The 12,911-nt window shown below is 37.3% G+C and overlaps 2 protein-coding genes across 2 annotated transcripts in view; one reads left to right on the top strand and one right to left on the bottom strand.

The window, feature by feature from the left end:
• The window catches only part of LOC124137362 (guanine nucleotide-binding protein G(o) subunit alpha-like), a 51,028-nt gene extending 48,023 nt beyond the window's left edge, over positions 1-3,005 (bottom strand). Inside the window, exon 1 of the mRNA XM_048400918.1 lies at positions 2,572-3,005. Within this exon, the coding sequence (XP_048256875.1) occupies positions 2,572-2,695 (124 nt within the window). The 5' untranslated portion in view covers positions 2,696-3,005. The remainder of the gene's footprint in view (positions 1-2,571) is intronic.
• Positions 3,006-8,174: 5,169 nt separating this feature from the next.
• Positions 8,175-12,696, top strand: LOC124137317. The gene is made up of 4 exons (XM_046503569.2): positions 8,175-8,395; positions 9,088-9,168; positions 10,048-10,333; positions 12,156-12,696. Exons 1-3 carry the CDS (start codon positions 8,261-8,263, stop codon positions 10,321-10,323), a joined length of 492 nt encoding a protein of 163 aa, XP_046359525.1. The 5' UTR covers positions 8,175-8,260; the 3' UTR covers positions 10,324-10,333; positions 12,156-12,696.
• The last annotated feature ends 215 nt before the right edge of the window (positions 12,697-12,911 follow it).

Raw genomic sequence — 12,911 nt, 5'->3', positions numbered from 1 at the left:
TATTCCTGTTACACAAAATGTATTCTAAAATGACAAAGATCCACAAGTTCATCCTATCAACAGCTGTACATGCCCTAACCTGCTCAAATACAGCATCTATTATTCATCCGCCTGCATGACAACTTGCTATCATACCACAACTTAACATTATCAAGGAGATAACTTTTTTTCCATTCAAGCATTTCCACATTCCAAACATAGCATAGAACAAAGGATTTCCTTTTTTCCACACATACACCGATGACAAAACCTGGCACAAAAAAATTGCATTGTATATTTAATGATATCATACAATATGGAAACATGATTTTATTAATACCTTTACCTATGGCATAAAGTTAAACATAATTTTTACCCAAATACAAGCCCTTGTAAAACAAACATAATTTTACATAAACATTATAATTCATTTTTTTAGAAATACATGTATATGATATTCATTAACCAAAAGACTCCTTTCAACACCACATATTGATGTAAGCAAGAGAAATTCTAACCTTGTTGTAACTTGCAACTGTCTCTACATTAATCATCTTACAAGAAGAATGTGCACAAAGGGTGCACATTTCATATTACCCCTCATAAATGAGGGTTACATGCTAGCCATGATAACCAACACAAAGTTTAAGGAGAAATGCTAACATCTTTATCACAAGATATGACTTTCATGTCTAAACAAATCATATCAAGCAAACTGATTATGACTGAACTAAAAGCAAACACAGGTATTCACATTTTCTAGTGATGACATTAGTTTGTCTTTCGTGTGATAACATTGGTTTATCATACCAATTTTCTATGTCCACATCTTAACATGGAGGAAGGTGAAAATTAACAAAATTCAAAAAGGTTGATCAGTGATCTATTAAAAGTAAAATATAATTCTAAAATTAATCAGGAAGTCATATTATTTTAGGTGTGTATTAAAGGGTACAAACGTTTCCTCAAACGAAACCATCAGACAGAAAGACAGAAGCTGATACAGGAAGTAAATACACATATAGCTAGCACATGCATGTATATATTTCTTCGTATTCAAACAGATGGCAACTGTATTCAATACATTGTTATTCTCTTTCTCACATCATAATGCTAAGAATATATCTCCATTACTGATATTGGTTCTACTTGCCTATTGACATAACATCATTCAAGCCACTATTCTCACAGCATGAAAATAATGTCATTTGTTCAGAAAAATACTGCTGGTTATACATAGCGAAACATTTCATACAAACATTCTAACTATTTCCTGAACTGTATTGTTCTCAATGACATCCATGAATGAAGTAATTATTCAAATAATTTGAAAACAGACCAACAAACTCACTTTGTTTGTGACATATAAATATAATAACAGACATGTTCAAAACAGCTTAAATGCCTGACCAATGACATGTGTTTGAGTGCAGGCTCTCCCCTCCAGATTGCCTCCAGAAATAACTCTGAGTGCAGAGTGTTTGATCTATAACAGGTTCACAAACATTTTTGTGTAAGCTCACAACAAAAACATTAATCCTTAACACCTTTCCACATTCATACATTGTTTTTTTCATCCGCCATTTCAAACAGGATTGTTTTTATTCCTTGAGATGTTCCTCATTTCCAAATAGCATAAAAAGATAAAAATAACCAAACTGCATTAAATGACTGTGAATGTAGCTCAAATATGAAATCAAGATATTTCAATCCCATACACATTTTTCACAATTTGGATCCAAAGAACATCATGGTAACAAACACTTTCAATTACCAATATTGAATCAGTCAATCTGTGACACTCAATATCAAAATAAAGTAAAGTCCCAAATACAAATCCCGAAAATCAACATTTGTTTTACAAGCAAGCCCAGAATACAGACAACATGCTTCGAGCTAGGGTGCTGTTCTATGTGTATAATACCACCACAACAGCTGGTTTTAAACAAAAGACCCAGACTGATGTCTCCATTGAAATATATACAATACAAGGTGTGCTAATTTCATCAGGACATGTTTTCTCAAGTTGTCAATAACCTGTTGATTGTATCTAGCACCTATTGATTGTCTTCTTGTCAAAAGGTGTGTACATAGCTGATTGACTTTTACCACTATATGTGGGTGATTACGTTTAGCCCTGTTAATAAGTTAATGCACTGTCAAAATAACGGTATGTCACAAAGTCAACAGGATTATTGCTCCGGGGCTATGCCCTACTCAGATATGTACCTAACACGTACTCTGTCAATTAACGTGTAATCCGATCTTTACACCTCAAGCACCCCAGCATCTCATATCATATACTTGATAAGCTTACTTACAATTATATAATCAAACATATTCATACAGTAATACCTTTGATACCGTGAACTGAATTTAAAACGTAAATGATGTGAATTTTATGTACGCTGTTATACAAAGTATTTCTTCATATTTGGATAACTGGTTATCAACTAGTTATTAAACAGCTATATCCGCGTGTTTTCAGCGTCATGAAACATAAGGGTTAATATCTAACTTAAAAGAACAGTTAACATTCTTACCGACTAATTTGTGTCAAACTATGCGACTATCTACAGAGCTAAAACTTACCAAGTAAAAGAATCTTAATGACATTCTCCTCTTCTTTCGCCCAAAGCTGAAGAGTCCTGTCAATTGCTTCGCTCCTCGCACGAGCTTTCAGTTCTTCCTGATCCAAACTAAAACACAAGCCCATAGTAAGTCGTTTTTACATATTGAGTAACAGTAAACTCAGCTCTGACAAACATTTCACATTTCGTACTCCGAAGTGCACGCCGGTCCACAGGTGAACTTCTGTCGTCTGCCAACTTTCAGTCGAAGCTAGGGGACGATCCTTGAATTAAAATCAACCCATCCTGAAGCTTGTTTATCCAAATCGGAAACTATCTTGAAAATGAACGCTGACACAAACATTCACGGCCTGTCAATGCACAAAACGCCTCTAGACTGGCCACAGCGATGTCACTACGTGGTGTAGTAGCGACTACAGGCCCATTTCCCGTTTACCTGGCGTGCTCCGAAAACGAGGCTATCATTGAAAGCTCCGTTTGATTGATAGGTGGGCCATGGACTGTGACCACTATTATCCGTTTCATAAATCGTTGTACAAGTGAAGTTTTGACATAGTGACTGTCAGTTGAAATTAATTCATACCTGCATTTACGTCATTAACACATGTATCTATTTATGTTTACATATATTATAGACCTCAAGTCGACCGCTCTGTTAACTGACCTATTCCTGACTGAAATTATGTCACATGTAGATTAAATGCCTTCCTTATGCGAGCGCTTCACATAGTAATAGATACTAATTTACATGCCATTTCTGATATTTTTTTCATTGATAAATTTTCTTTTCATACATTAAACATATTTTTTATATTTGAATAAAACAGAAAATAACTATTTTAACATTACACTGTATGGCAGAAGCAAACTATGATTAATATAAAGATAATTTCTCTTCGTGAAACATAGTGTATGCTTGTGAAAGTTATACTATGTAGAATATTTGGGTTTGAAATTATCTTTTTTTTATTCTTTTATTGTTGATACAGATAAGTACCTGTTACATAAAATGGGCTTCCGCCCAGGATAGCAGAAAGCTCATGACATATATCACAACTTATCAGTACATCTTAGTTTTTTTTACGGAAAATAACACACACCACCAACAACCACCAGAATTCTTTTTAAACTTAGGTGCTCTTAAACGCCATTTCCTATATTGTTTTTGTAAGATTTTATTTGTAACACATATTGGTAATTTATTTCTAAGTTATATATACACGTGTTTTACTAACACATATTCGATTTCCATTCAAGAAACAACTGTGATAACAAATGAAATTTGAACATTAAAACGAATCGATAATATTACTTTTCTGTGTTTTTACATGTTCATTCGTAGTATGTGATTGTTATTTTTTTTTTTCATATTTTAACTCGAACCGACCAATCATTATAACGAATAATATTAAGACAATAAATATCATGCTCGACCTTGTACAGTTTGAATTAATAATTTACTGCATGGATGGTAAATTGAGGTTTACTTATTTAAAAAACAAACAAATTGTGCTTTTTTTTTTAAGGTGTAGGCAATTGCTTTTCTGCGACAATGGTAGTTTCGACCCAGCAAAGGGCATCGGGAAATTACTAAACTTTGGAAAGTTGTACATTTATTATCAATAAGGACCAGTGGCTGCATGACACAAGTTGGCGAGTCCGTTGTTGTTAGGGTACAATGTCACACTACAGCCAGGTAAGGCAAAACTCAGTTAAAGCTCATATATTCTCGCAATCAATATAAATATCACCTGCTATCAATTAAAACCTGTTCAAAGTTATCGTAAAAAATGTAGAAAACAACGAATTATGACAAATCGCGAGTATAAATTAAATTGGAATTTTCATATATATAATCACTGCCAAAAGAAACGCGAATACCATTTATGTTGGTTAATATATGAATAATTACTCATATTAAAGAGATATTAGATTGGTTCGATGCATGTACAAACGAGCATACTGATGTGTTGCGTGAACCGACGCTCATGAACGCATCACATGTGATGTCATAGATCCATGACTCTGAGACGTACCATTTGTCACGTGTATTAAGGATTAGCGTGTAAAGTTTGGAAATCACGTGCAGTATATCGTGATAAGAATTAAGACCCGCTGAAGTAACACTTTACTGATACAAATACTAATACTGATGCAAAACTAACAAACACTTGACTGATTGTTAATTTTGTCCTTAAGTGGTACACATTGTAAACATTTCATTTCACTTACATACTTTTCAAAATGTTTCTTTGTTTCGCGTTTCTTTTGGAGGTAAGTATATATTTTTCGATCCACCGACCTGAATTTTTTTAGCCAAAAATCCGTGAACCTGAAAAGAATAAAGAAAACAAATCTGGCATAACTTGAATTCTGCTTTGTACTCGGGTGGTTCGCTAGCCTGACTCTGGACAGTCAGGATAGGCTTCCCTTTAGGCCACAGCCAATTAAAATTTGTTTTTTTTTATTCGCTTAAGGCACTTAGAAACATAACCGGGGCGAACCGGGACTCGAACACACAATCCTAGGTTTCTGGCCATCTTCCCGATGCAAAGGAGTTAACTGAGTGTAAAAGTGGAAACTGGACTTTAAAAGTCAGTTAACCCCCTTGCCTCGGGAAGATGGTTTCTCTGCAAAGCGAATTGCGTCCCTCTGGCACGCCAGAAACCTATGATTGTGGGTTCGAATCCTTGTTCGCCCCATTATGATTCCAGGTTTGTCATCACCATACCCGCGCTCGTGGATTTGACCGAAGACTTAGTGGTAAACGTCTGAGACCTGCATCAACGAAGCTCGCGGCATTAAGCCTAGCTCACTCAGTGACTCCATCAGTGTATGAGATGATCGCATCCAACAACAACAAATATAAAAACTGGTTATCCAAGGGGGCCCAGTCGTCTAAGGCGCCGCGATTCGCTGTGCAGAGTTGCGTCCCTTAAGCACGCCAGAAACCTATGATTGTGGTTTCGAATCCCGATTCGCCCCGATTATGTTTCTAGGTTTGTCAGCACCATACCTGTGCTCGTGGGTTTCACCGAAGTGGTAAACGTCTGAGACCTGCATCACTTCGGGCTTTCCTCCCACATTAAGCTGACAGGCTGTGATATAACTGGAATAATGTTAAAAGCGGCGTTAAACCCAACTCACTCACTCACTACCCTATTCCAGCGTAGGAAAATGAAATAATCAGTTTACTTTGTGCATATACTCACGCTGCCTAGAATGACATCCAATGAAATGGAGACGCATAAACAACAACACCCGTGCAACACTTGACTGCATCCTTCAACGCAAAGAATCGAAGAATAACAAGGCGAGATGTGCAATTGCCCAAGACAACCTTTATTACATCAATACATTACAAACAGACAGACATAATTATATATAGACGGTTTGATGTGTAATTATATTATTAAAGATGCGTTTCCTATTACTACAACCCTTGAGCGCGCCAGAAAATATTGATCGTGGGTTCGAATCCCGGTTCGCCCCGATTATGTTTCTGGGTTTGTCAGCACCATACCCGTGGTAAACGTCTGAGACCGGAATCACTTCGGGCTTTCCTCCCACATTAAGGTGACACGCCGTGATATAACTCGTCTACGGTTCAAAGCAGCATCTCTCGTTCCTTTTTTTGTTTTGCTCGTGTGAAACTGACCGTTTGAAACGTAATAAAATCACCCAAAACGTCCAGAACAACGCTAATTTCCTGAGAGATTAGTCATGTCTCTCAAGGGGTGACAAATGAAGCCTCCATAATTATATCTTTTCCTTTTTATTGTTATTAGATATAATCATATTGATATATCTACTGATTCCCCAATCACCAGATCCGAACTTTTTTAAAGCATCAGTGCCCTGAAAAATATTAAATCGGCTGGTCTTGACGATAATCTTAGTAAATATCTAAAATATTCGTCACCTTATTTACAAATCATATTTAACAGCATTTATCAAAACGGTGTTTTTTCCTGAATGTTGGGCTAATGTGATAATTATCACATTGCATTATCCTGATAACTATAGAGCTATAAGCCTCCTGAGTATCCTCAGTAAAGTTTTTACATCAATTTTAAACAGAAGACTAGTGTATTGGGCTGCAACACTTGACAAAATATCTGAATGTCAGTCCGGTTCCGAAAAGATTATTCAACTATTGATAACTGTTTTGTTTTAAATTCATTCAGCGTTATCTTTCACGCAAAGGAGGTAAATTTTATGCAGCATTTATTGATTTTTCTTTAGCATTCGACTCCGTTCAGCGCCATCTTCTATGGAAGCTATTGTACGAACATGGTTTGAGTGCTAAAATGGGTAAAATGTTACAATCCATCTACAGTAAAGTAAAAGCTTGTGTTCGTTCAAACAACAGAGTGTCTGGTATATTTGATTGCTTCATGGGTGTGAGGCAAGGGTGTATGCTTAGTCCTTTTTTTTAAATAAACGAATTGGTTACAGAAATGGAACAAAATTGTAGTTTTTTTGGTTACTTCTGGAATTTATTCATATTTTTCTACTTCTATCTGCGGATGACCCTATTGTGTTTGGCAGTTGACGACAACTTACAAATGAAGCTGAATATCGTGCACGATTACTGTTGTAAATGGGAAATGTCAGTGAATCTACTTTAAACAAAAATAGTTTATTTTAAAAATGGGGAAGGTTTATCACGTTTTGAAAAATATTATTATGATGGACATGCGGTTGAAGTAGTTACTGGATACAGTTATCTTGCCTTGTATTTTAGCTACAGATTACTGTGGTCGAAAGCTTTAAATAATATTGCAATTCAGGCAGGAAAGGTGTCCATGGTCCTGTTAAATAGTATACGTTCCTTGAAACCATACTCGCCTCACTTTTATTCAAAATTATTTGATGCAAAGATAACACTAATACTTTTATACGGGGCTGTAATTTGGCGTTTCAGTGACATAGAACCATTAGAAAAATTTCAATTGTATGCCCGTAATCGTCTTTTAAATGTAAAGTTATCAACTTCAAATAATGGGGCGAGTGTGGTCGATATTCTTTTCAGTCGCTTGCTGTTTTGAAATGTGTCAAATATTGGCTGTCTCTTTTCAATATGCAGGAATCTCGTTTACCCCAAAATGTTATAATATGTTGCGGTTGTACGATGAACAAGGCCACGTAAATTGGGTAACGAAACAAACTATTAATTTTTTATTAGGATTGCGCGATGTCAGGTACTTTCAAACATGTGGTAATAAAACCGTATTTTAAAATATGTTACGACAACGGTTAAAAGACAACTTTTTTCAGGTTTGGCATAGTGATTCATCTGAAAGCGCCCACAATGGCTTTTTATGCACAGTTTAAAACATCTATTGTATGTGAGAACTATTTGAGTAGTATTACTGTAAATAAATTCAGGACCACACTGACTCGTTTTCAGCTAAGTTCTCACAATTTAGACATTGAACGTGGACGACATTATAATATACCAGTCGCTTCAAGACTTCTAATATAACTTTTGAAGTTAATGATTTTTTTTCATTGACAATCAAGATGCCATGAGCTAAAATTATGGCGCCTCGTTTCAAGACGAGTGCCTCGTTTTGAGGTCCATTCTGTGACGTCACGCGACATTCGTGGAGACGCCCAGGGATCACGAGTTGAGAAGTGCGGGAGATTCAAACTCGTTTTTCCAGACAACCAGCGGCATATCAGCAATGACAGAGACAAAGTTGACAGCCTCTGGGGCAAAGCTTTACCGCCAGGGATCAGCATGGGAGACCCTGGACGAGAGATACAAGAGACTTGCTTCAATCACCCCTCTACCCTCCACACGCAGGGGTGAAATCCTGGTAGGTTCACGGGCTTATGGTTTGAAATAACAACGCCTGCCCTAAATACTGATATATTTTCACGCATACAAGCTTGTGAATATGGATTGTTTGTCCCTTTGAATATTGTTTTGTGTACAATTGTTCATTCATCTTGTTTTCAACTCTAAAATTAATGTCAAAGAGTGGAAACAACATCTTTAGAGGTAAACAGGTCCCCATGATTTCTACCCCCAAGATAAACCTTTCAGGGTTTTACAGTTAAAATCAGTAAATAACAGCTCTTATTATATCTTAAACGTGCAAATGAACAACACCACTATTGTAATGACAGGTCGTATAAGAAAAATCAGACGAATTCGAAATGCAAGTCAATGGGCCAGTTAAATATCTGCCTAAATTGTTGAGTTGCCCCGATACTTCTCGACAGCATGTAGGTAGTTTGACAATGTTTCTATAATTTGTGTGTTTTCATTTCTGAAAGCATCTCTTTGAGGATGTCAACATTTTCACAAATACAGCTAGGTTGTGTGCGAGAGTATCTATCTGAAAACTTAAGGAATTAAGGTTTTTTTATCTGACAGCTCCTCAAATGCTATCCATATATTGAACTTCGTGATAGGATATTGTATTAACAATGGGATGCGTTGAATCCAAGAGGATAATTGTTTCTATGTGCATAATAATTATGTTACACCTGCCTCCCTACACAGATCGAGACACTCGGCGAGAGGATAGCTCGGATATCAAAGCAGCAGAGAGAAGCCCGACGCCGTGATCGACTTGCAGCTGAAGTGGGCGTAAATATCTTACATATGGTAGCATGCATGCATACTGGGATAGGTCGAAAATAATCTTAGGTTATCATCGAGTTAGTCCGCATTTAATATAATTTTATGGTATTAACCTATGCTTGCGGGTTGTTTTAGAATGAAATATTGTTTCAATACATCTAACTTATTTTCTGTTAGTTATGAACTACTAATACAACATTTTAATTCAAACGGAACAACCCAACTTATATAATAGTCAGAGAGAGAATTATTACATCGATTGCAAACAAAAATCTTTCAGGGGTTCACAGGGTTGAGTGAAATTCGGGTGTAACTGAATACTAATGATAACGAGATTCAATCTAAAATTAACATATACTACTCAAAAGAAGTTAAGGAACACCCAATTCATGTTCTTTCTAGTAGTATTCATAATAGTGTCCGGGTTGCATTAGTGTATAGTTTATACTTCTTCTTTTTTAAAAATGGTTCATATTTTGATTAGCTTTATCTTTTATGGTGCTGAATCCACGTGTTTACCAATTTGTATTCGCTGGATGGGTTTTTACCTAGTTCTGATTTTCGCGTCCCGACACCATGATTGTGTGTGTTTGTTTGTTGTTTGACGCCGCACTCAATATTCCAGCTATATGACGGCGGTCAGTAAATAATCGAGTCTGGACCAGACTATCCATTGATTGTTATCATGAGCATCGATTCACGCAATTGAGATACGATGACATGCATCAACCATGTCAGCGAACCTGACCACCCAAACCCGTTAGTCGCCTCTTACCACAAGCACAGTCGCCTGTTAGGCAAGCATGTGTTGCTGAAGATCTATTCTACCCGAGATCTTATTGAATGACTTAATTGTTGAACTATGTAATTTTGTTGTAGGTTCTATCCCAAATGGACCAAGCTGTCGGAACCATCGGCCTGCAGGGGACGGATCAGCCCCGTCCAAGAGTCATCAGGTCAGCCAGAGCCAGAGGGGCAGTCCCAGGATACCCCTATGGGGAGTTCCTTCACTTTGAGCGCGGACCTCACAAGGGCCGTAACTTTGACACCATCATGGACCCTGTTGTCATCAGGAGGTCATCCTACGCCCGTGGAGCTCCTCCACCCATTGTCACATTCAGCAAAAGGGCCCAAGAACTCATCGGGGACTTCTAAAGACATGCAGGTGGGTCTTCTTTGGGAAGGAGTGGTTGTTCACTATAGAGTTGCCATCAATGCTGTTTGTGATAGTGTTCCCCTGTCAGCTTTTGCAAGGAAACAGGAGAGCCCAAAGCGTAGAAAGTGGTGTTGGTTTAACCCTGCACTAGTAAGATGGTGGCCTGTCCAGAATCGAATCTGGACCAGACAAACCAGTGATTGATGTTATGTTTGTTTGTTTGTTGTTAACGCCACTCAGCAATATTCCAGCTTTATGAAAATAAATCGAGCCTGGACCAGAGAACCCAGTGATTGACATCATGAGCATCGATCTATGTAATTGGGATACGATCATCGATGACATGCATCAACCAAGTCAGCGAGTCTGACCACTCAATCCAATTAGTCGCCACTTACAACATGCATAGTCGACTTTTCATGCAAGCATGGGTTTTGAAGACCTTTTCAAATCCTGATCTTCACAGGTAGAGTGATTTTATGAGTAACGCTCTACGTCACTTTGGTATGATGACACGCAATCCACCAAGTCACCAAGCATGATCACCAGTGCATTAAGTTGCCCTGTATCACAAGCATAGATTTTAGCTTATCAAACTATTTAATGAACCAACATAGGGATAGTGTCACAAGGAAGCCAGTCTAGGATTTGAACAAACAATAAACAGTTTTGAGCAAATAGTATATTCTATGTGGGCTGAATATGACCTAGGTGTTGGTATTCAACCAGTTGGTTGGTTGGTTTGTTGTTTAACGCTGCACTCAGCAATATTACAGCTATATGACGGCGGTCTGTAAATAATCGAGTCTGGACCAGACAATCCAGTGATTAATATCATAAGCATCGATCCACGCAATTGGGATCGATGACATGCATCAACCAAGTCAGCGAGCCTGACCATCCCATCCCGTTAGTCGCCTTTTACGACAAGCATAGTCACCTTTTACGGCAAGCATGGTGGGTTGCTGAAGACCTATTCTACCCCGGAATCTTCACAGGTCTATTCAACCAGTAATCATATCGTATGTCATGCTTGTATGAAAATCAAATGTTGTTGTGCTACTGCATGGATACCCCTTGCATTGTCATTCTTGTGGTTGAGTATTGTTCTCCTTTACTGAGCCCTTTGGTAATGTTTCTATCATTCACGTCCTTGTGACCAGGGTGCCTTTGTACAGAGCGATCTTAGCGCTAAGGAGATCGTAACTCCCATACCTTAACATAGACTTACGACAGTCGTAGCGCTGACGTTGTTTTGAACAACGGCACCCAAATAGTTTTTTCGGGTTATGATGGTGGTATCCATACAAATTTGAAGATCTTCAGTATTGATGGCCATGCTATTGTAAAATCTAGGACATGAAGGAAATATGCCAGGCCTGTAACCTCTCCACAAACATCTGAATCTTGAACATAGGTTGAATATGTACAGGTATGTAATTATCAGGTAACATACATATTAAGAAGCAACCCATGCTTTCGGTAAAAGGCGACTATGCTTGTCGTAAAAGGTGACCAACGGGATCGGGTGGTCAGGCACACTGACTTGGTTAATGCATGTCATAGTATCCCAGTTGTGTGGATTGATGCTTATGATGTCAATCACAGGATTGTCTGGTCCAGACTTGTTTATTGACAGACTGCTGTTATATAGCTGCAATATTGCCGAATGTGGCATTAAATAACAAACATATTGAGAATTTACGTTTTGGAATAAAATATTTTATGTTTGACCTGAGCCATCAAGATGACATCACAGTACATGTATTTTTTGTTTTGAGAATTGTATGTATCTTGGTATATGTTCTATAGTACAATGTCTTGTTTCCAGAACTAACTCCTCCCTGGACAGGAGGTGAATACAGAGATGGCCGTGTACATCAGTCTGTCCACCAACACCATCAGAATACACAGACTACAGCCACTCAGCATCAGCTCAGTATCAGTGTAACAGTTGAATCTTATCTCATGAACACTTGTGCATCTTTGTGCTTTTTGTACATTGTAAATTTGCAACGATGGATCACAGCGATGGAAGAAAAATAATATTGTTTGCATCACATGCATATTAGGTGAAGCTGTTTATCCACTATATATCCACACAAAAATATCTTGCAGCTTGTCATTGACAGCAATTGTTTTCTTGAAGTAAGTAAGTTTTGTTAATGTGATGCAATGAAAAGAAATGTGCAAACAAACAAAATAAAAAAATGATATAGTTTGATTGATAAAAAAATCATAAACAAAACATATTACTTTACATAATATTTTGAGTCAACTATTTACCATGTTTACCTGTACTTCCTTTTTGTACACTTGAAAATAAATTTAACCAATTAATATCAGTATTGATTCAATTAATTATGTTTGAAGTGATGTAAGGTTTTAGATGTACATTTTGCTCAAATAATAAAAAGCATCTGAGTATGTATGGCTGTGAGTACTAACTCCAGCTAATGTCCTGTGAAGATTCTGGGTTAAAAAGGGGCCTTCAGCAACCAATGCTTGTCTGGCTTGTGGACTTGGTTGGTGCATGTCATTGTATACCAATTTCAGAGATTGATGTTCATGATGTCAATCACAGGAC

Source organism: Haliotis rufescens, unplaced genomic scaffold (genome assembly GCF_023055435.1).
Source record: "Haliotis rufescens isolate VD_foot unplaced genomic scaffold, xgHalRufe1.0.p SCAF_20, whole genome shotgun sequence".
NCBI classification, from domain to species: Eukaryota; Metazoa; Mollusca; class Gastropoda; order Lepetellida; family Haliotidae; genus Haliotis; species Haliotis rufescens.
The sequence above is the reverse complement of the archived record's forward strand: the minus strand, read 5'-3'. Positions and strand labels throughout refer to the sequence as shown.